Below are 22367 nucleotides of genomic sequence, written 5' to 3' on the forward strand. Positions count from 1 at the left end.
GCCTGGACTCAGTGGGGAAAGTTTCTCCAGCCTGGTGGGGGTGTTGATTGGTTATTCTGTGCTGACGTGACTGTCCCGCATTAGCGATGGTTTTTCTGACTTCGATATGCTCCTGGCTCGGGCTAGCTAATACACTTCACTTCATGCTATTACTTTTGAAGTACCAGGGGCCAGAACTGATTACGGAAGGCAGGCTTCTGAGATTATAGAAGCCAGTGGGTAGCCTATGTATGTGTACCATTAAAAGGAAGCACTAAGACACTCTTTGGACTTGGCATGGGAAGGGGGGTGCCTTTTCTATTGAGATATAAATCAGATGCCATAAAATCGACCCCCTTAAGTGTACAGTTCAGGAGTTTTGAGTCTATTTATGAAGTTGTGCAGTTACCTCACCTTTTTAGAAATTTTCAAAATTTTATTTATTTATGTGGAGCCCAACATGGGGCTTGAACTCACAACCCTGAGATCAAGACCTGAGCTGCCATCAAGAGTTGGATGCCGTACCAACTGAGCCACCCAGCTGCCCCTCGTTTTTTTAATATATGGGGAGTTGGGTTCGGTTTTGAGGAGCTCTGTATAATCCCACAGACAGTTTTCTGAAATTTATGCATTCATCCCTTCCTGTCCAGATTTACCAAACAGCCTGTGCACGACATGGACTCTGATCATTCTAGGCCCCCAAGTTCATTTTATACATCAAATCGCTCATCCCAGGATGGCGGTGTTGGGGAACACCAGGGCCCAGGGTTCCAGGCCTTTACCCTCACCTCAGACCCCAAGGGTCGACCAGCGTCCTTCCCTCTGGGATTCTTTTTCCCTCCATGACAGTGAAGCAGGGAGAACATACCAGAAATGACACACTGCTCTAGCCGAACTGGTTCTCAGTAGGCTCTCTGTTAGATGCAAATGGGACTTCCCATTTCTCTAGCCTTCATCCTCAACTCCTCATCCGTCCTGCCCTGGACCAAGGCGACTGTGCATTCCCTCATTCATTCCTAAGTGCTTCCTGAGTTCCTACACCACACACTAGACCCTGAGAACAGAGAGGTGAGACACACAGGCTCCCACTCTCAGTTTTTATTTCAAGGAAGATGTGACATTGAATGACTAATTATCCACTTAATTATGCAGTCACGGTTGTGAAAAGGGCACCAGAAGAAACGTACAGGGTTTGGGATATAAGGGTCAGCCTGAGCCTATGGGTGGGGAGATGTCTCTGAGGGTGTGAGAGGATAGCCAAGGTCCGACAGGTCACGGTGGCGGGGGGAGGATGTGAAGGGAGGCGGGAGCTACATCACAGTCAGAGGAAGGCTTTTGGACTCAGCGGTGGAAATTTCCGAAGTTCCAAAAGCCACTGCAGTCGCCGTGTGTTGCACGGTTAGAAGGAAGATGGTGGAACAGGGATCCACTGTCCTCCTGAGGGGAGATGAAGGTGGCCACTGTGGCTGGTGTGGGGGCAGCGGCGGGAGTGGGAAGCAGGTTCGAGATGTTCAGGAGGTACATCTCATTCATTTGTGGTCGTCATTCCTGCGGCTGGAATCTGTCCTTCTTCCCTGACCCCAGCCCCTCGATGACCTCATTTCTCTCTGGCTGACTCTATGCCGAGCAAACAGTAAAAGCCGATCAACGTCCCTGGTCTCAAGTGGGAGTCGGCTGAGGGCAGCTTTGGATGGTATCCAGATGGAATCATGCTAGGCATCTCCTTCTACAACTCAACTTTTTTGCCCTGAATTCCATTTTTCAGGTCTGTCCATGTCGACACACATAAAAGGCCGATGACTCTGGTCCTTACGTTCTGTCCCCCAGCCTGGGTTGACACCCCCCTCCACCTTCTTCCACTCCCATCCCCACTTCCATGCCCCCACACATAGCTGCCCGTTTCTTCTCAGTGTCTTTTTCTGGTTCCGTCTCCTCTCTCCAAAATAACACGTGGAGAGCTCAGCCTTCGTACCTTTTCTCTATCTGCACCCCCTTTCTCCATGGCCTCTCCCAGTCCCATGGCTGTAAAAGCCGTTAGCAGCCCTGCTGGCCTCCTTGCGGTCCCCGGGCATGCTCAGCCCGCCCCCACCTCGGGGCCCTCACCTGTGCACCTGTCCTCTGCTGGGATGCCCTCCTGAGGTGCCTGTTGGGGCTCACAACCTCGCTGCCTTCATGTCTCTGTTCAGAGTCCCCCGATGGAGGAGCCATCCCTGACCACCCCAAGGTGAAGAGCAATCCCTGCTGCGATCCAGAAGTCCTTTCTAACTGCCTGCTCTATCATTCTACCATGTCCGCTGGATGTGTCTTACTTGCTGGTTTACTTGTTTTTCTTCAGAGAGAGGTCCAGGAGGCAGAGACTGTTTTGTTCTCTGCTCCGTCACCAATGTGGGGCATATAATAGGTGCTTAACCAACGTATGTGGAGCGACTGAATGAAGTCACCACAGGAAATGCCTCGACAGTTGCTTTTAGAATTCCGTGTCTTTAATTTTTTAAAAGTAAATCTCTTTGAGTGTGAATGGATTCACATTTCCAAAGTGAATATAATAGTAAAAGTATAAGTGAGTCTTCTTTCCTCTTCTCTGAAGTTTGAAGACATTTATAAATGTATCTGGAATTGTAAGAGAAGATTCCAGAAGGTTTAACAACGTGTTTTCAGTTGATGGTAAGAGCCAGACGGGTTTAAATAACATTAACAGGGTATGGTTTTACTAAAGGAACACCGTGTTTTTAAAATGGAAACTTCAATAATCCCATTTTACAACTTCCCTAAACCTTTGATATACATAGTACTCGTTAATGTTGAATTATTTACTAAAAATGCCCCCCAAGTAAACCCATCCCGATATTAACTGCCTAAAGTCTAAAGGTTTTTAATAATGTCTCAGTGATACTGGCTTAATGAATTAGGTTCTAGGAAAAGTGACCAGGCTTAGTTAACAATAAATCAGGCTCTCCTATTTGCAGAAAAAGCAGCTAAAACTCTGCTTGTAAATAATAATGTGGAACGATCTGGTATTAATCAAACCACTGTCCCCAGCTGGGCTCTGTTTTCAGCTCCCAAACGCCGTGGAGTTAATCTTGAGCATGTCTATATTTGAAACTTAACACAGTCACGCAGTCCTTTGAGAATGAACTTTGGCAGTAAATCAGGTGGGGATTGCACCTGGAACACATGTAAAAAATCATACTTCCAAAGGCTTTGTCTTCCATCAGTTTTTGTTTGTTTGTTTGTTTTTGTTTTTAATCATGAGGATAGCCTCCTGACTATGCGGTTCAGTGTCTCTTGCATCTTGAGTATTTTTTAGCCCTCCCCTGCTTTCCATTTTACCAGCCACAGAGTCCTCAGACCCTTCTCTGGGATCCCACGCCTGGTCCCTGAGGTTGCCCACACATTGTGGCGGGAGGCCCACCAGCCCCCCTCCCCGCCGATGAGAAACAGCTCTCTCTGTGCCCCACTACTTTGAGGTGATTCCACGACCCCCACAAACACGCGTGTGTGGTGTCGTGGGCCCAGAGGCTCTTGGCAGCTCTCCACAGCACTTACTGATTCCGTTTGCCTGGCCCATTACGTGGAAGTTCAGATGGTGTGAGACTCTGTTGGTCTATCCTTCTGGAACATTCTACCACTGTGAGGAAAAAGTCCAGGAGAGTGACTTCTCACAAGTGTTTCAGTGAGTGTGGCGTGGGGCATACATGGAATCAGTCTTACTACACATGGGGAAGAAAGAGAGCAACTTGCCACTTCATGTTTCCTGAACTGTCCATTTGGATAAGCATAGCTGAGAGCATTTTCTTGTCTGTGGGCAAGATCTGGACAGAGAGCTAGATGCTGAGCTGGGCTTGGCATGTTGATCTTGGCCTTTCTCTGGAGCCAAAGGCTTATTACCTGGATGGGTCCCTCTGGTCCTGTTATTCCGTTAACCTCCCCCTTTTATATTAAGTTTTGAACTTTAATTCTAGCGTAGTTCTCATACAGTGTTAGATTAGTTTCAGGTGTACAACAGAGCGATTCAACACTTCCCTACATTACCCGGTTGTCTGTGACTCCATTTAATTCTCCCACTGGTACCAAGGAGGAGTATCATCCCTGTGTTACTGAAGACAAAGTTACTAAGACTCACGAAGATCAGAGGTTTGGTCAAGGTTGTGGAGCTCAGAGACTGGGGAGCGTGAGCGCACACTCATATTCACAGCTCACCCAGAGCTCTGCTCATCTGTGAACCTCGTCGTAGGCTCCCGGATGAAGAGGAAGGACCGTGGTCTGTGTTGAATACCTTGTGTTTTGTAATAGTCCATAAGGGTTAGGACCATGTTTATTTTTCAACACTTAGCAAAGAACCTTGCCCCATTTGGTACTGATACATGTTTGGTAAATGATTGCAGTTAGTGAACGAAGAGACAAAAGAGTGACTTTTTTGAATGAATAGGTGAATTGGGCAGAAATCTGCCTGTTAGAGAGGTTTAGAATGTGGCCATGTGCGTGCGGGGGATACGCCTGAACCGTTCATTTCTTCTAACTCCCTATCAGCGTGGAAGGTCTGAATCCACTCCACGCCATGTTTCTTTTTTTTTTTTTTTAAGAATTTATTTATTTGACAGAGATCACAAGTAGGCAGAGAGGCAGGCAGAGAGAGAGAGGGAAGCAGGCTCCCTGCTGAGCAGAGAGCCCGATGCGGGGCTCGATCCCAGGACCCTGAGATCATGACCTGAGCCAAAGGCAGAGGCTTAAACCACTGAGCCACCCAGGTGCCTCCCATGCTGTGTTTCTTGAAAAGTGCTCAAATTTTATTGGAATCTGTACCCAAAATCAAAGTTAAAATCTATTTTTCAGTGAGTCCTCTGATCTCGTTCTCCTGTTGCTCCTTCCCCTTTCAAGTTACCTAGGGCATACGTGGGTGCGGTTTTGCAGGCTATCCCCTGTTGGAGCACACAGATCGCTAGGTGCACTGGCCTGCAACTTCATGGTGGGTCCCGGGGAGGCAGGTGGGAGGAGGGGGCGGGGTCTTCTTCCCCCTCCTGGAACTCTCACTTCCTGTCCGTCTCCTCTGTGCTGCTTTCCCTGCTCCAACCCCCCACAGTCCTGTCACTCACTTCCTCCAGTAGAGCTGGACTTGTGAGCATGTGTGTGTATGTGTGTTGTGTGTAGTGTAGTGTGTAAGTATATGTGTGGTGTTTGGTGTGTGAATGTGTATGTTTGGTGTGTAGGGGTGTGTGTGGTGTGTGTGTGGTGTGGGTGCATGGTTGTGTGGTATGATGTGCGTATGTGTGCGTGCATGGTGGTGTGTAGTTTGTGTGTATATAGTGTATGTGAGTGCCTATGTGGCAGGGTATGTATGTAGTGGGCTATGAGTATGAGTGTGTATGGTGTGTGTGTGGTGTGTGTGCATGTTGGTGTGGTATGGTGTGTGTGAGCATGGGAGTGTGTGGTATGGTTGTGAATTTGTATGAATGTGTATGTGTGTGGTGTGTGTGTGATATTAAGTGTGTGGTGGTATGGTATGATATGTGTGTGTGTTCATGGATGGTGGTGTGGTGTGTGCGTGTGAGCGCCTGTGATGTGAGTGTGTATGTGATGTGTGTGTGTGCAGTGTGGTGTGTGTGGTGTGGGGAGGGGAGTGTGGCCCCTTTGCTACTCCGGCTGCTCTCCTCCAGTCTTGGCTCTGCGCCCTCTCCGCGGAGGTGTCCGCGTTCTCGTTGGGATGACCGCACCAGAGGTATGGGTGGTGGACTCAAACGTTCTCAGTTTCCTATATGATTCGTCTACGCAGGTGGGTAACATACATGAAGTGACTAATTCAACTCTGTCTTTTATGGGGCTTATGAATTAAAAAGCCTTCTTTAAAAATTCAAAGATCAAAAGAAAATAAAAATAAAAATGCGAAGTCAGTGAGCACTTTAGCCGGAGAGCTGTTGAAGTTGAGGCTCCCGTGTGCTGGGCCGACTGATGGAGCATACGCCCCCCACCCACCCTCCCGGTCACCCCCGGTCGGGCGTCTGAACTGTAGGCGGGGACGGCATCTCTGTCATCTTGTAGCAGCGGCGTCTGCAGAGGGACAGAGAGGTGGGGGAAGCCCCTGATGAGGACTTCCTGCCCCTCTTGTCCATGGTCCCTGCCACCTGCCATGCTCAAGGCTGTTTCCGGGACACTTTGCTCAACTCTGTGAATTTTCAGTAGCCATCCTTAGGGAAAGAAGAAGGGTAAGATGGATTGCTGGTGATCCTGGGTGGATCCAGCCCACCCCAGATAAGCAAGCAGATGCCTACAGAGGGATGGTTACACCCTGGACCCCCAAGCTGATACCCCACAACTGGGTCTTGGGGTGGTCCGGCCATCCTGTGACCGGCGTTTCTTCTGCCCAGAGGCATGTTCTGTCATCTATGTGTACTAAGGGTGGAAACAACCATGTGCCACTTGGGCCCTGGCCTTGAAGGGTCTACTGCAGCCGGGGGCCATTGGGGCCAAAGCCTTGGTGTCTCCTCCAAGCAAAATCTTGCCAGCTCCGAGCCTGGCACGTGCCACATCCATGTGGGTTCTGCAGGGACAGTGAAATCTCCAGTCTTCTCTATAATTGCATCAAATTACATCTTCAAGATGGGTTTCTCATCGCAGTGTTGGTTTTCGCTGTCGCAGAGGGAAGCTGCAAACTTACGATCATATGAAATCTGGGCAGAGGCCTGAGGCCATTTCAGAGTGAGAGCAGCCGTGGCAGTGTCCATGGCAACCCGGGCCGGGTGGTCAGGCTGTTGACCTCAGGCTCCGTGAACAGCCACTGATGCCGTGAAGCAGACGGACGGTTTCACGGTCACAGGACGTGGATCCCCTATCAGCCCTTCCCACCACGCTCCCGTGCATGGCTGGCGGCCCCGTCAGCAGCAGAAGGGGGCAGTGGCGCGTGTACCCCAATAGAAGGGTGGCGGGGGGCTGGGACCTGCTCTCCACTGGCGTGCGCGGGGGTCTGTGCCCACCCGTGGCAGCATCCACGGCCTGCCATGACGGTCAGCCACGACCAAGCCGTCACCACGTGAGGAGACCATGCTTTTGAGATTTGGGGGACCCCACACCACAGTGAGTGTGGGACAGAAGCCGGATTTGCTTCCGGATTTAGAGCGCCAGCCTCTTTGCCCCGCATCCATTCCCAGGACAGTCGGGAGAGGGCGCAGGCCCCGCCTTCAGCCTCGGCACAGCTGCCCCAAGGACTGGGCCATTCTAGGTATGTGAGTCTTTTCCCAGATATCCTGATTTTTACCATCATCCTTGGCCTCTACCCACTAGCCCCCTCCCAGCTGTGACCACCATGACCATCTTTGGTCTTTGCAGATGTCCTCCAGGGGTTGAGAGCCCCTGGAGTTGGGGAGAGAATTTTGCTGTGTGCCTGTAGTCTTGGGGCTCTGTCCCATGAGCCATTTATCGTTGTCTTGGATTATTGTCTAGAAAAAGCAGCAGACCCCAGCACCAAGCTTTCCGTGGTTCGTAAGGTGGAGTGGAGAGCTCCTGCCTGAAGGCCACAGCGAGGGTGGGGTGCTTGAAAGGGACGGATGGATGTCCCTTTCCACCTGTTCCTCTGCTTCCCCTCATTCTGTCTCCCTTCCCATCCATTCATGAAAGTGTCCCCCAGAGTCACTTGGAAGCCTTGCTAAAATGCAGATTCCAGAACCCCCGAGATCCTCACACAGGATCCAGAGGATCTAAGAGAGGTCCCGGAATCTGCGAGTTACAGCTTGGGGAAGGGACAGGAGGCCAGGTCGTGCAGGCCGGGTGCACAGACTGTGACTTGGCTCTGAGGGGAGTCAGGCAGGCCGGGGAGGCCTGTAGTCAAGGAACGTCAACACTGGATTTAAGACTTCAACAGGTCCCCCTGGCTGCTGTCTCGAGGAGACTCCAGGGGCAAGAGTAGAACTTACCATTATTATTAAAATCATGGCATGCTTTCTGCACCCTTGGAATTTGCCATGATTATGGAGATAGAACATGTCCAGCGCTAAGTAACAAGGAAGTGTCCGCCAAGTGATTCGGGTAACTCAGGTCGGAGAAGTGCGTTGGAGGTCAGCGGGGAGAAGACATCCCTTCTGAGAGTCAGGTTTCGTGCCCAAGTTGGGTCTTACACTGGACGAACAGGGTTTTTTTGTTTGTTTGTTTTAGCTTTGTGGGGATATAATTGGCTTCAGTAAACCATACACATCTAAAGTGTGTAATTTGATGCATTTGGCCACGTGTATAGACCCACGGCACCACTGCCGCCATCGTGGACATCTCCATCACCCCCACAAGTTTTCTCGTGATTTACAGGGCAGGCTGGGTGTTATCATGAGGGCAGGGACTCGAGCAAAGGCCCAGAGGCAGGGACATGCAAGGGCTTCTCTGGACAGAAAGACGCCTGCCCTGACTATGCAGGAGGGTCACATGGGGATCCCCGAGACAGGTGTCTGACAAGACAACTGGAAGCAGATTACACGGGGCTGGAAACACAGGCGTCATAAAGGTTAGGACCCAGGGGGACCAGCAGAGGTATTTAAGCGTGTTGTAGAGTATGGTGGGAACAGTTTGTTGAAGTTCCATCTTTTAAGAACAACACCAATCTCAAATTGTAGGTACTTTATTTTTCTGTAGTGAGTCCAAAAAGCATCGCCAAGTACATTTCTGCAGCATTTCACGCATCCAAAGTCCATTAAAGGAAAAAGAAGCATCAGGCAATTTCATAATTAGGTAATTAACAGAATCCTTAAGAGCATTAAACTAACACAACTACTTAGAGATTGAAAAAAAAAATCCAGTGCCGCTTGATGGCACGTTATAGCCCACACATGACAAATACATCTAATGCAAATGGACTTCAAGAGTTCAAAGGTAGAATTCGAGTGCACCACACGCAGCCTTCATCAGTGCTTCGGATCTGTGGAGTCCTGGGCTTTCGTTTTGTGTCAGGTTGAATGAGAACCTTGCACCTCTGGGCAAAATGTCGGTAAGTATTCAGCGAGCATCTACGCTCCGTCCTAAGGCCTTGAACTATTTGTGAACAGATCCTCTTCCCCAGGGCCCAGGGGTAGCCTGGGACCAGATTTTCAGGTTTGAAGGTAGTTAGACTAAGGCAACACCATCTTCCTCTTTCTCTGCCTCCTGGGTCAAGGTGAAGACACCAGTCTTGGATTCTACTAGAACATTCCGCAGAGTGCCTTCAGGGGCATTGCCCCCCTCCTGGGAGAGAGGTGAGGAGTTCGTCTCACTTGAGCAACATTATATCGTTGGTTCCATTGTCAGATTGTTTCACTTCCCAACCCAGAGAAGAAGGCTGGGAAGCACGGGTGTGCTCTGTGCTCAAGAATTCCACAGACCCCTTCTTACTTCGGTTCCTTTTTTTTTTTTTTTTTTTTTTTAAACATTTTATATATTTGACAGACAGAGATCACAAGTAGGCAGAGAGGCAGGCAGAGAGAGAAAGGAAGGGAAGCAGGCTCCCCGCTGAGCAGAGAGCCCGATGCGGGGCTCGATCCCAGGACTCTGGGACCATGACCTGAGCTGAAGGCAGAGGCTTTAACCCACTGAGCCACCCAGGCGCCCCACTTCAGTTCCTTTTAAGAGGACCTTGACTTACACAAGTGTGAAAGATGCTAACTGAAGACCATGTGTCCTCATCTTTGTCATGTCCTCACCTCTTAATTCCAAAGGTGTTTGCTGAATCCTCCTGGATGAAAGGAAGCCCCGAGATCATTGTCACCATATTGCCATCATCATCATCACCTGAAGGACTAAATTCATAAATGTGACGTGTGGTATTAGACACTGAAGCTAATGACTCCCTGGGTGACTCAGTTGGTGAGGCACCTGCCTTTAGTTCGGGTCATGATCCCAGGGTCCTGGGATCGAGTCCCGCATCAGGCTCTCTGCTCAGTGAGGAGTCTGCTTCTCCCTCTGCCATTCCTCCTGCTTGTGCTCTCTCTCTCTCTCTGATGAATAAATAAATAAGAATCTAAAAACAAAATAATAATTACTACCTTCACTTAACATTTTCCAAGGACCGGGACTGTGTACCCCACATTTCACACATATGACTGCAGCTAATCCTTGCTCAATAAAACAGGGACAATTCTCAGTTCCCGTTTTTACATTTAGGGAGACTGAAGATTGGGGACGGTTTTTTCATAGCTCCGAAATGGTAAACCAGGGGCCGAACCTTGCATGTAAGGGAACGTTTCCAAGAGCATGGACAAACCCTGTCCATGCCATTGAGTCAGAGAAGATAAGACACGGGGATTAAAAAAGACTATGGTCTTAATAGGGACACCATAGCTATTCTTTCAAGCAATCCATGAACTCTTCTTAATCGTATCAAGTTCTAATTTAAAAGCTCCCTTTACTTTTGAAGCAGAAGGGTCTTAGGAGCTGCAATGCTTTTCCGCGGCAACCGTGTGAATTGCATCCCGTGTGAATTGCATCCCTGCACCCAGCAGCCTCCCGTGGGGACCACAGTCATTTCCACCCAAGCCGCCCCCGCCCCTGCATCTCCCTGCCCTAATGCTGAGCCGGACTGCTTCGGCTGGGCCCAATCACTACCTCCCAGGTTAATCTGGTTTCTTATGTAGAACAACTGTGGTCTGACACTTAACATTTCTTCCCTCGGCGGGTTTTTGTTTTTTGTTTTTTTTTTCTGTCTCTCTGAGCTCGTTACCAGCATGCCTTCACGTTCATGCTTGCTCACATGCTAGGATCCGTGTCCATGTGTGATTGTCATTACCAAGCGGAGTGCCGGTGGCTCGCAAAGCAGACGAGGAAGGGAGATGACAAGCCTTGTGTTCAGACGGCCCCAGAGGTCGGAGGGAGGTTTCACGGTAACGAAGCTAGTGTGCTGGCTGCCCGAGATGTCAGGGCTAGCCTCTGTCCTTGCTGTGGTTGTCGTTTTGGCTTTGGCTTTCAGGCCTCACCTGGAAGGATGTCTCATGATCGCACTCCCTGTGAGCTCTCTTCCACACCCCTCTGCCTCCCTCCCTCTCGAAAGCACCTAACTTTGCAGAACGAGCCTTGTGTCCTTGTGCCAAACACAGGGGACCATTCGGACCCTCTTCAGCTTGCATGGTGTTAGAACAGCAGCCCCCGCGAAGGGGGTCACTCTCCACTACCCAGGGCAGTGAGATGTCATCACTTGTCACAGTCTGATTTGTTCCCTGTAAGGCTTCCCTTGAGGGTAGTCTGATGCCCTCTTTGGGGGTCTGGGGACTCTGTGATCAACAGGAATAGAGAACATGATGTTTAGCGGCTGGTCATTTGCTCCGGGCAGATTCAACAAGAGGGCTAGATGAGTGGAGTCTCACTTGGGAAGGACTGTGGGTCATCAGGCCCGGATGCATGAACTTGATGTATGGAAAGTGAGGTGTGCAGTTTGGGGGGCTGGTGAGCACAGGGGGACCACATCACGCTGAGAAAGAAATTACACCCACTAGTTGGCATTTGGGGTACATCCTTAGATTTTAGATATTTAAATTCTCCTTTCTGCTCCTGGCTAATTAGGATGTGGTCAGATTATCTTGCTGTTTCTCCTTCTGAAATTACCAAGGTGTGGGCAAAAAAATAGAACCGTTTCTTTGGGGGGCATGTGAGTCCAAATATTTGAATATTGAGCTAGGTAGGAATGAGAGTGTGTGTTTTCTTGGTTCAGACACCGCTGAGGTCTCCTATCTGCTGGTTGGCAAGCTTTCCATTTTGCTGTTTCCCTTAAAAAAAAAAAGGGTCATTAACCTGGGCACCTGCCTTTGGGGACAGACCCGCTGTGAAGAGCAGATTCTTGAGAAAGAAAGAACACTGATGAGGAATGTGTCGGGAGGGGAGGAAGGGGGCGGACCACAACCTCTCACTGGAAAGATTCTGAGGAGTGTGAAGGTAAAATCCATTGATCTTCTGGGAAGCTGCCTGCAATTCTCAGAGTCCTACCAGCCATCCTGGGCCTCCTGGGACAGCGTTTACAGAGGAAGAAAGTTTTAAGAACAAAGTGGAAAGAAACTGCCTTTGAAGTAACAGCTTAAATCTGGACGAGCTTGTCACGAGGGGCCTCTGGAAAAAGAAACCAGGAGCAAACAACAACGGGAATTTGTATGATACTTGTTAGACACTGACTCCAGCCGTTGCCTCCCTCCCAGACCCAAAGGCTTTGGAGGAACACCGTCAAAGTACGCTTCTGGCTAAAATTACATGGAAAAAACCCACACCCCTGTCCTTGAAAGTGGCGTTAGCATTTATGGCGGAGCAGAGAATGAAATGGGACAGAAAGCGATGAGGATCCTTAGCACATGGTCTGCTTGGGTAGTAATTCCTGCATCCTTGCTCCGGGTCCACGGTCGGTCTGTGCTCTCGGGAGCAGCCCCGCCTCATGTGCCGAAAGCCAGCACTGCGCCCCCGCCCCCCGCCCCGCTCTTGGACAATAAGCGTGCCATGTGCTTGCCGGGGGTCCAGCCCTGCTGCCCCGGGGTGTCCTGCCGATCTGGGCTACTCCTTTATGTAGGTTTCCCTTGATTTTCTGCTGATGAGCTGGCCCAATGGTAAAACAAACAAAACCCAAAAATCTTTGCATATAAACATTACTTTTCTGGCAACTTAGGAAAAAGAATGAGAGATTGTGTATTGAGGTAAGAGAAGGGAGGATATAGTCTAATAGTTGAAGGGAGAGTCAGGTCAAAGGAGGGCATCCGGATTATGGTGGACACACACGAGTCTTTTGAACCAGGTAGAACAAATATGGTTGGAAAAATCTAATTAAACATTGCGTCTGGAAGAATTGTCTAATAGGCGAGTAGCTCACTTAGACAAAATAAACGAGAGGTGGGCCCAGACCAACTTTGTTACTTGGCTGTTTCTGCCTTGCTTGAGTTATTTTCATTCACTGATTTATTTCACAAATACTTTTCCAGACCTTCCTGGGGGGGGGGTGGTAATTATAGATGGAAAGAAAGATTATTTCCTCTCAAGGAGCTGACGACGGTCTAGTAGAGAGTCCTACAAACAGAAGCACAGAAGTGAGGTCGCTTCTAGAGTGCAAGTATAGGAAAGCAGATACCACTAGATCTGCCTTTTAGTAAAAATTTTGGGGGGGGCAGTTTCAAGGTCAAGGTTAGAATCGGGGAGACCACAGTGATGTGAGAAGTGCTAACAGCTTTATTATGGCAGGAGGCATGGAGTGGAAGGACAGGCACGGGCTTTTAGAAGGTACCATCTGCCTTTGGCCACTGGACTGGCAGGGAAAGGAGGAGATGAGGAAGGTTCTAGATTTCTAGCTTGGACGCCAGAATGGATAAGGGTACTATTTAAACTTTGATGGTAACTGTTGGAATACAAATAGGTTTAGGATCAAATAAAATTACTTTTGATTTGTCAGTTTGAAGAGTATTTATCTGGGAGACGTTTTCCAGGAAGGCATGAGACATAAGGCTCAGAATTCTGGAGAAAGCCCAGCTAGGACAGGGAGAGAGAATTCATAGTCACTGGGGTATCGATGGCTCTTGAAGCCATGGGCTTGGATGCCATTTCCTGGGGAAGAGAGAGTTTGTTGTAATTTCTTAGAACAGTCTGTTAGAAGATGGAGGGGTGGGAGAGCCAACCTGAGGAGTGTCACTTGTCTAAGAGATGCTTAGGGGGATGTGGCAGGATGATCTTTTCCCCAAAATGCCCTCGGAAAAGTAAAGGAGCCATAAAGTGGTCAGAAAACCATCTTACAGAATTTTCTGTGTTCCTTTCCAGCAGTCACGGATGGGGGGCAGAGGCAGGTCTGAACATGACCTTCACTTTTCCCTAACCCTCCTTCTAAACATGACCAGGATCCTCGGTGTTTTCTTGAATTCATGGGGGATGTGGAGGACAAATAATTTCTGTTATTTCTGAGAGGGAGAATGTTTTGGGTGCAGAATCCTTAAACTTAAAAGTCCAAGTTGAAAATGATGTAGCATGTGGGAATAAGTAATTGACCTTTGAAACAACTAAAGGCTGAAATACGGTGTCGTTGTTAAAAATCACATTTTCAAATGACATTTATCTATAAGGGAAAATTCTCATTATGTAGTATTATATGATGAAAACACAAGAGACATGGGGGCATCTGGGGGGCTCAGTCAGCTGAGCGTCTGCCTTCCGCTTGGGTCATGATCTTGGGGTCCTGGGATTGAGCCCAACATTGGATTCCCTGCTCAGCGGGGAGCTTGCTTCTCCCTCTCCCTGTGCCCCTTGGCCTGCCTGTGCTCTCTCTCTCTCTGTCTCTCAAATAAGTAAATACAGTCTTTTAAAAACAAAAAGAAAAAGCAGGAAACTCTAACTTGGCATATGGAGGCTCAAATAAATTTCTTTTGAATAAATGAACATTTCCTAGATCGACAAGGTGAAAACTTTATGTGCAAAAAAATATGAGTCCAGGGATGAATATGACTCTTCACGAGATAATGGTCGAGAAGTCTGGGTGTCGTTCAAGCTTTTAACCCTTCTGGAGCTCAGTTTCCTTATCTGAAAATGGAAGTGATGGTCTGCTCGAACGTGGTCCACGAGGGGCCCGTTTGGATGCCACACGCTCTGAGTTGTACTGTGACTCTGGGCAAAGCAGCTCTCAGCGAGAAGGACGCCACAAGACAGGTCTCATACGGTTCGCATCACTTGCTCAACCAGACTTGATCAACCTTGACCTCCTATTATTTCCCATCATTTTATCCGGCTCTCTTGGTTTCTGTCCCGTGAGCCACTCCTTGCTGCTGCTGTGTGAAGAGACCTCTTGATTTATTAATCAATTAATCAGGGCACACTGAGGAGCTCTTCAGGGTAGTTAAACAGGCAAAACAAAATGCTGCGACCCGTAATCAAGACGGATCCTAATTGCGAACAGCCCTCCCACCGCGGATCTTCAAGCCAACCCCCACCACCCCACAAACGCTGACAGAGGTTTCAGAAGAGCAGGTTTCCTTCTAATGCCCTAGAGGAAAACAAGCCTAGAGATGAGTCTCATCCATTATTTGCCTCTCAGAAGTTTGATCAGGCCCCCAAGGTGGCATACGGCTCTGTCCCGATAATACGCAGAACTACTCTCTTGTCCCAGTTTCTCCACAACCAGGGTCATGGAGCTGGAAGGACCTTACAAGGAGAGGCCATGGCCTCGTGTGACGGGTGAGGGTCTCAGTGAGGCTACGTAGCTTGTCCAAGGTCACACAGCTAATTAGTAGCAGAGCTGGAACTAGAATATCCGAATATTCTGGTAACCAGTTGATCCTCCTAGGGCGTGTTTCCCTGCGAAGTCCTGTTGTCCCGTAAAAATCACGTAAAGGAAAGAAATCGTCCTCCTTCGGTTCAGTTTCTGATTTCTCTTAGATGAGGGTTTCTGAACTAAAGAATTTGAATCGTCGTTGTAGATGAAGTTTATGGGGAACAGTATCTTGGACTGATTGCCAAGGAGACAGTTTTCTTTGAGTCGGTCCGGGTATCAGACTCATGTATCTAAGCTTGCCATGAGCAAATGGTAATCAGTGAATCTTCAGGCTTGCGAGGCTGTGGGGTCTCTGGTCCAGAATCTCTTCTGTTTGGTTTTCTTCCAGTGGCACTTAGCACACAGTACTAATGAGGCCAAGACTTTCTTAGAATAGAATCTCCATCAATCTCCAGTGTTCCGTGGGTCACAGGGAACCAGGGACCCCATGCTTCGGTCCAGAACAACTGCACTCCCCCGCTCACACCTGCACAAACATTTGTGTCTTCTTAGTGAACACCTTGGGGAGGGACAGGTATGGCTGTAATTCCTTAGCGGATGTAAGAAAAAGAATCCAGAATGTTCTTATGTGACCATCCTGGTGAGGAGGAGGCTTAAAGATTGTTTTTAAAAGTTTTTCCTTAATGTCTGCACATCATGATCTTATATCCGTCACCTGTGTTTGTCCACCAGAGGCTGTCCTGACAGTCCGGCTGCTCGTTTCTGTCGGCTGCCTACCAGACAGTCCAACTCTGACTTCATCTAGGGCCTCGCTCTTGTGGGAATTGCGCTTACCAGCCTTGAGTGATAGGTTCTCCTGTTTTTTTCTCTTGTGTGTTCTCTAGGACCCTGCTTTCTCGGCTGTGATTCACGACAAGCTCCAAGTCCCCAACACCATCCGGAAGGCGTGGAATGACAAGGACAATCGCTGTGACGTTTGTGCCACGCACCTGAACCAGTTGAAGCAGGAGGCCATCCAGATGGTGCTGACCTTGGAGCAGGCAGCGGGCAGCGAGCATTATGATGGCTCCCCTGGCTCGCCCCCGCCGCTCTCCAACATGCCCACCCTGGTGGGGCCCCGGCACGTGAGTGGGCTCCAGCAGCCCAGAGAGTGGGCCTTTGTGCCTGCCCCCTATGCCTCCTCCAACTACACAGCCTTTGTCAACAACAAGCATAGCAGCAAACCCAACAGCCTCGGGGTCAGCAATGGGGCCGAGAAGAAGAGTGGGTCCCCAACCCACCAGGCCAAGGTCAGCCTCCAGATGGCCACCAGTCCCAGCAATGGGAACATCCTCAACTCAGTGGCCATTCAGGCTCACCAGTACCTGGATGGCACCTGGTCCCTGTCGAGGACCAACGGGGTCACCCTGTACCCATATCAGGTAAGTGGCCTCTGAACAAATTAGAGTAAGTTGGGTTGGAGTCAAAACAGAGACATGGGCAGCACTTCCTGCCTTTGTCCTTTTCCTTCTGGGAACTTCCCAACTCAGAGCCTAATGTCCCCAGGTCACCTCGCTGGGCATAGCTTAATAAAGAGAAAATATCTGAGGGACCAGTGATCCCCTTAGCTTTCTGCTTCCACTGTCTGGACCTTCCAGAAGAGGTGTGGACTCCCTTCCTGACCTCTTCCGCCTTGATGGACCAGAACCCTTTTCTGTTTGCAACTCACTTGAAATATGGTTGGGATGACATTACCAAAAGTGTCTTCCCATTTTCTTATTTTCTCTTTGCAGTTATTGAAATGAGCACAAAGTCCCAAGTTTCCCTAAAGAAATAAGAGAGCAGGTCCTAAATCTGCCAAGGAATCTTAAAAAAAAAAAAAAAATTACCTTGATTTCTCTTGGGTGAGTTTTCTGTTGGATAAGGGTTGGGTTTACCATATGTGTCTGTGTCCCCTGCACTGGGTATGTGGGAAGCTGCGGAAAGCATTGAGAGGTGGCCATGGTCATGGACTGTGCTAGTCAGGGAGGCTAGCTGGGGTGTAACAGATGATCTCAGGGTATTTCTTACACATGTTCCTGCTATACTGGGTGTTTGGTGCATGGCCTTCTACTCCTCTCCGTGTCACCATTTTCCAGAGGCCTCAGAGTCTGCCACCAGTTCTTGCACAAGTGGCCAAGAAATGAGGGAAGAAGAGAGATTGTGAAGAATCTCACGGGGGGACATGGGAGTGGAGAGGGGGGCCCAGCCTGTCAGGGGCACAGGGCACTTCCAGCTGCATTCCTGTGGCTGGAGTCCAGGGGTTCGGCCCCCCTTTCCCGCTGGGGAGGCTGGGAAAGCCAGTCTGTCCATGTGTCCAGGACAGAGGGGAAGCAAGTTGAGCAAACACGACATGGTTTTTGTTACAAGCAGCAGCAATGTGGGGAAACATAAAGGTAGGTAAATGCGGCTGATCCAACTCCTGGTGACTTTTCTAGAGCACAGTTGGCTACTCTTGATCTGTGAAGGAATGTGGACAGCCTGGATCGGTGTCTTGAGAAGTTAGCATTCTTGGGTTGCCCACGTTCGTTTACCGGGTGGGTGCTTTGGAGATTATGAAATGCAGTGTACACATCATTTTCTGTAACCTCACAGTAGGACCGTGAGTGGGAAGGACAGATGTAGCATCTTCCTTTTGTGGACAGGGAAATCGAGGTACCTGCAGCCCTGTAGTCGGTGAGAGAGCCAGCACCAGCTTGCCCCTGCTTTGGGGAGCAGTTTCCCTCCCTCAGCCACTCCCGACTTTACCACCGTATCCCGAGCAGTCTTCTATCAACCTCTTCCCCAGAACTGGCTCCTTTTCAGGCATGGCATACCAAAGAAAACCACTCCTATCCTGACCTCCAGGGGCCTACCTGCCCCTTTCCTTTTGGCTGGAATGTTCTGGGTCATGGCATAAATCTGGCGATGGGCCAACAGCACCCCGACAGGGCTTCCCAGTCCAATGCTGGAACATAACCGTCCCAGATTTGAATTCACGTGCCCCCTTCCGTTGCTGAATCATATGCCTTCTCTGCTTGAGATTTTAAATACTTTATTTTGGAAACTACAAAAAGTCAGAAGGTTACTGTAAAATCACATACAAAATATACAAAAAAGTCCAAGTAAGACTTTAAAAGTCAACCGCACCCAGAAATAGACTCTGTAACAGTGGGTGCCTGTCCTCCCAGTATTTTAAGGGAACACCATTTATGAAACGGCGATGTTGTTTAATTCTGTCATCTGCTTTCCGCTTAATACACTGGGTGCATTTTCCCGTGCCATTAAATAGTTTCCTAAAATATGACCCTTAATGGTAGCATAATACGCCCTTATATAAATATGATCCATTATCTGAGCATGGCCCGATTTATACAACCAAGCGCCAATTACTAGTGTTTAGGTTTTCGCTACTATAAATAAAACGCTCCCGGACACATTCTTCTCCCCAGGTCGTGTTTTCCACACCTCCCGGGCTGTGCTAGCCACGCACTCGTGTTACTCAGGCAACTCATGTTTCACGATCCTGGGGCCCTTGTAACATAGATCCAGTGTTAGCTGGAAGACCCAGCCACCACCCAGCACGAATGAGCAGGGACAGAAGGCCTGGGAGCTGGCGACCCCATGTGAAAGGGTCGGAGTGCTAGGGAAGTTAGGATGGGTGGGGGGCGGGAGCGGGGCCCATGAAGATGCCGCCTACACACAGGTTCAAGGATTATTGGTGCATTTCTGTCATCTGTGCTCTGATTCTTTCTGCTCCTCCTCTCTTCCCTCCACCTCTGATGAGAGAATCTCCAGGACAATAACAAATGTGTATTAGCCTCTAATCAAGCCCGGGCGCTCTGGGGGGTGTTGGTGGGGCTCCCGCCTTGGGTCCTGGGGCCCTCAGGGGAGGAGGCGGGTGAACCGCTCGGTATGCGCCTGGGAGGTCAAGGCAGGGGTGCATCCCAGCTTGCTCTGAGAGCGCACAGAAGGGCTTGCGGTCCAGCCCACGGCCAAGGGCGGGTTGCTGTGGTCTAGAGGTGATTCCCACGAGCCACCCATTTGAGAGTTTCCCGGGTACATTTGATGGCTCCCCTCCAGCTCCAGGATAGACTGATTCATGCCTTTCCCCCGGGTTGTTAAAGGGATCAAAGGGAATCCATCTGGGATAAAGCAGTTCGGTGCCTGGCTGCAAATCAGCGTCCCCGTGTCGTGACTGTGTCATCCTGATGCCCTGGGCTGGGTGATCTGAGTCTGGCCAGACTGAATGTCTCCTGCTGTGGACATCTCCCTGCAGGAAATAGCTTCAGCTCACAGTCTAGCTGGCTCAGCAGAGATGGTTGACTGCCCTGAAAGCTGACCTCACTTTTCCTGCCCACCCGCACTCCCACTCCCCTCTCCACAGAGCGGAGAGCCCTCTGGACTGGTGCCAGAGCCGTTCCCTGGGCAGAGAAGCATCTAGGCTTTGTTGCCGCTGACAGTTCTGCTCCACACCCACGGACCCGGGGCTTGCGGAAATGAGGGAGAGGAGGACGCTGACCTTCTGCCATTTCAGTGCAGGGAGGATGACAGAGACGAGGACAGGCTTTCCAACAGTGACAGGGGGAATCCTTCACATGGGTCAGACAGAGGTCCCTCAAACTCCTCCAGCCGCCTGTAACCCACAGTCTTCAAGAAGCAACCTTCAATTGTATTTCCTGGAGAGACTTTCTTCGATGAGCTTGTAGACAGTTAACACAGTCTATATATGTAATGGGGGAAGCAGAAAATATTCTAGAACCTTCCATGGACCACATGGGTTTTAACTTTAAAAAGACATGACTTCCTTGTAGTCAACCACGGATTAACTTCATCTTTTTGAACAGCAGCTGCTTTTGCCTGATTTCTCTTCATTTTGGTAAATAAGTGCGGGAAAGACTGTACCCACATCACGCTCGGAAACAAAAGAATGTTTGGATTCCAGTCCAGAATCACAGAATCCAGCAGAACAGTCACCGTCTTTGGCATCACGGTGGGAATCTGGAGACCCTCTCACTGAGGGGTCAAGTCCATGGCTCCAACACTCATTGAACTTCAGCTTAGTAACTTTACATCTTAATTTATTTCCTTAACCTATGGAACCCCTACCCTGTAAGGTAGTTGGACAGCAGAGTTAAAAATAGGAAAATATTTTATGAACCATAGGGCAGGGATACCAGCATCAGTGATCTATTCAAATCCCCTCATTTGCCAGAAGAGAAGACTGACGATGAGAGATACCAAATTCTTTGTTCAGAGTTTCCTGAATCTTGGTTGGATCCCTTTGGCTAGATTACAGACTCACGGAGAACACGGATGCTTTTTGTTCTTATGTCCCTCCCAGCAACTAACACATGCAAAAAATGGCTGCTCCTTAAAATGTTGCTCTCAGGGGAACAGTAATGGAGCTTCTCGTGACCAGCCCTAGGTTCAGGAAAACATTCCGGGCAATAGATCTATCCAGACCCCAAGATTTTTGGTGGAAACCAACCGGTTAATTGACATCAAGCAAATCTTTAACCTAAAATGTCTTAACGATATTCAATAAATTCTTGGATGCTGTGCAAAGAATCCGGGGGGGGGGTGGCATTTGATGTCACACTCAATGTAGGTGCATTCAAAGAGACAGAAGAACTTTATTTCATGGCACAACCGATAAAGAGGACGTGCCAAGAAAATTTAAGATGATCTTAGATTAATACATGAATTGTAAATCCATAACAGATCATTAACATGATGAAGTATTTGATGTGCATTCCTTGAGTCAAAGGAAAATGTCTTTGGTAAAAATTATCCTGCCTTCTCAAAAAGCATCCATTGGAATCGATGTCAGACAATGGTAGACTGAGCTCTGGCTGAAGTCGATGTGGGATTACCTCTATCATATCTCTAGAAATTGATCATGCCTTATAAGCGCAGGCGTTATTGGAATCTACATTTTAGGTCATGGGCAAGAGGAGTGCAAAGTGACACCAGCCTAGAAAGGAGTCAAGGTCTGCTGAGCCTAAGACCTCTACAATACTCTTTGCCAGAAGCCTTGGGAGGATGTGGGGCTGATCTTTCTTTCTTTCTTTCTTTCTTTCTTTCTTTCTTTCTGTCTGTCTGTCTGTCTTTCTTTCTCTCTCTTTCTCTCTCTCTCTTCCTCCCTTCCTGTTCTTTTCTTTTCTCTTTTCTTTTCTTCCTTTTTTATTTGAGAGAGAGTGTAGGCAGGGGGAGCAGCAGAGGCAGAGAGAAAAGCAGACTCCCTGCTGAGCAGGGAGCCCGACTCGGGGCTCGATCCCAGAACCCGAAGATCATGACCTGAGCTGCATGCAGATGCTTAACAGACTGAGCCACCCAGGCATCCTGGTGTTTTTACGGAGGACTTTCCTGTGCCTCTGCAAGAGGAAAGCAAGTTTCTGCTCGCTAGGACCCTAGGACTCAGAGGCTTTCCTTCTGATGCGTTCATGGAAACCAGGAGCCCATGTTCTCGCGTAGCTGAGCCTGGGGGCGGAGGTGGACCGGTGCTCCTTCCTGCTGAACCTCTTGCAGGCAGGTGGGGCGCAGCTCTGTAGCCAGTCGGGAGCAGAGGATTCTCATTTGTGTTCTTTACCCGCCCTGAACTACGCACAGCGCCCTGCTTGGGCTCGCTCTGCTGTCCGCGGACTGCCCATTTCTTGCTCCTTCCGCCCAGCGAGGGCCATAGCGTGAGATGTCACCGTTTGGCAAATTCTGACATCAAAACGATTTTTTTTAAAACATGCTAGGTTTTTATTTCTGCCTATTTATAGATGGTCAAAGCGGTATTACTTATCTTTATGCTTTCTGACAAACAGCACACAAAAAAGGAAGCTGTTTGTATATTCAGTCGTGGACGGAGAGTTTCTGAAGGCCATGAGTTCAGGGTGGGATTTTGAGAAGGTCGTCCTGTCTCCTGGGTGTGGGCAGGGGTGTGGTCTGAAGTGAACACCCAGAAGGTCAGCAGGAAATTTCAAAACTGCTCTCTTACTTGGTGACATAGGCGGGATGCGCCCTCCCCCCACCCAAGATGTTCACATCCTAATACCTAGAAAAGGAAGTTTGTGGATATATTCCCTTACATAGGAAGGGGGGGGTTGGCAGATATGATGACCTTAAGGATTTGGGGGGAAGTCGCCCCGGATTATCTGGGTGGGTCCAATGTTACGGCAAAGGTCCTTGTAAGGAGGAGGCAGGACGATCAGAGCCAGAGCGATTTAGGGACAGAAGA

The 22367-nt window shown here is 49.2% G+C and overlaps 1 protein-coding gene across 1 annotated transcript in view; it reads left to right on the forward strand.

The window, feature by feature from the left end:
• LOC111150862 (kinesin family member 26B) overlaps positions 1-22367 on the forward strand; it is a 433341-nt gene that overhangs the window by 166265 nt on the left and 244709 nt on the right. Inside the window, exon 3 of the mRNA XM_022508503.1 lies at positions 16027-16563. Coding sequence (XP_022364211.1) covers positions 16027-16563 — 537 coding nt within the window. The remainder of the gene's footprint in view (positions 1-16026; positions 16564-22367) is intronic.

Source organism: Enhydra lutris, unplaced genomic scaffold, assembly GCF_002288905.1.
Source record: "Enhydra lutris kenyoni isolate GAN:26980312 unplaced genomic scaffold, ASM228890v2 scaffoldscaffold24, whole genome shotgun sequence".
Classification (NCBI taxonomy): domain Eukaryota; kingdom Metazoa; phylum Chordata; class Mammalia; order Carnivora; family Mustelidae; genus Enhydra; species Enhydra lutris.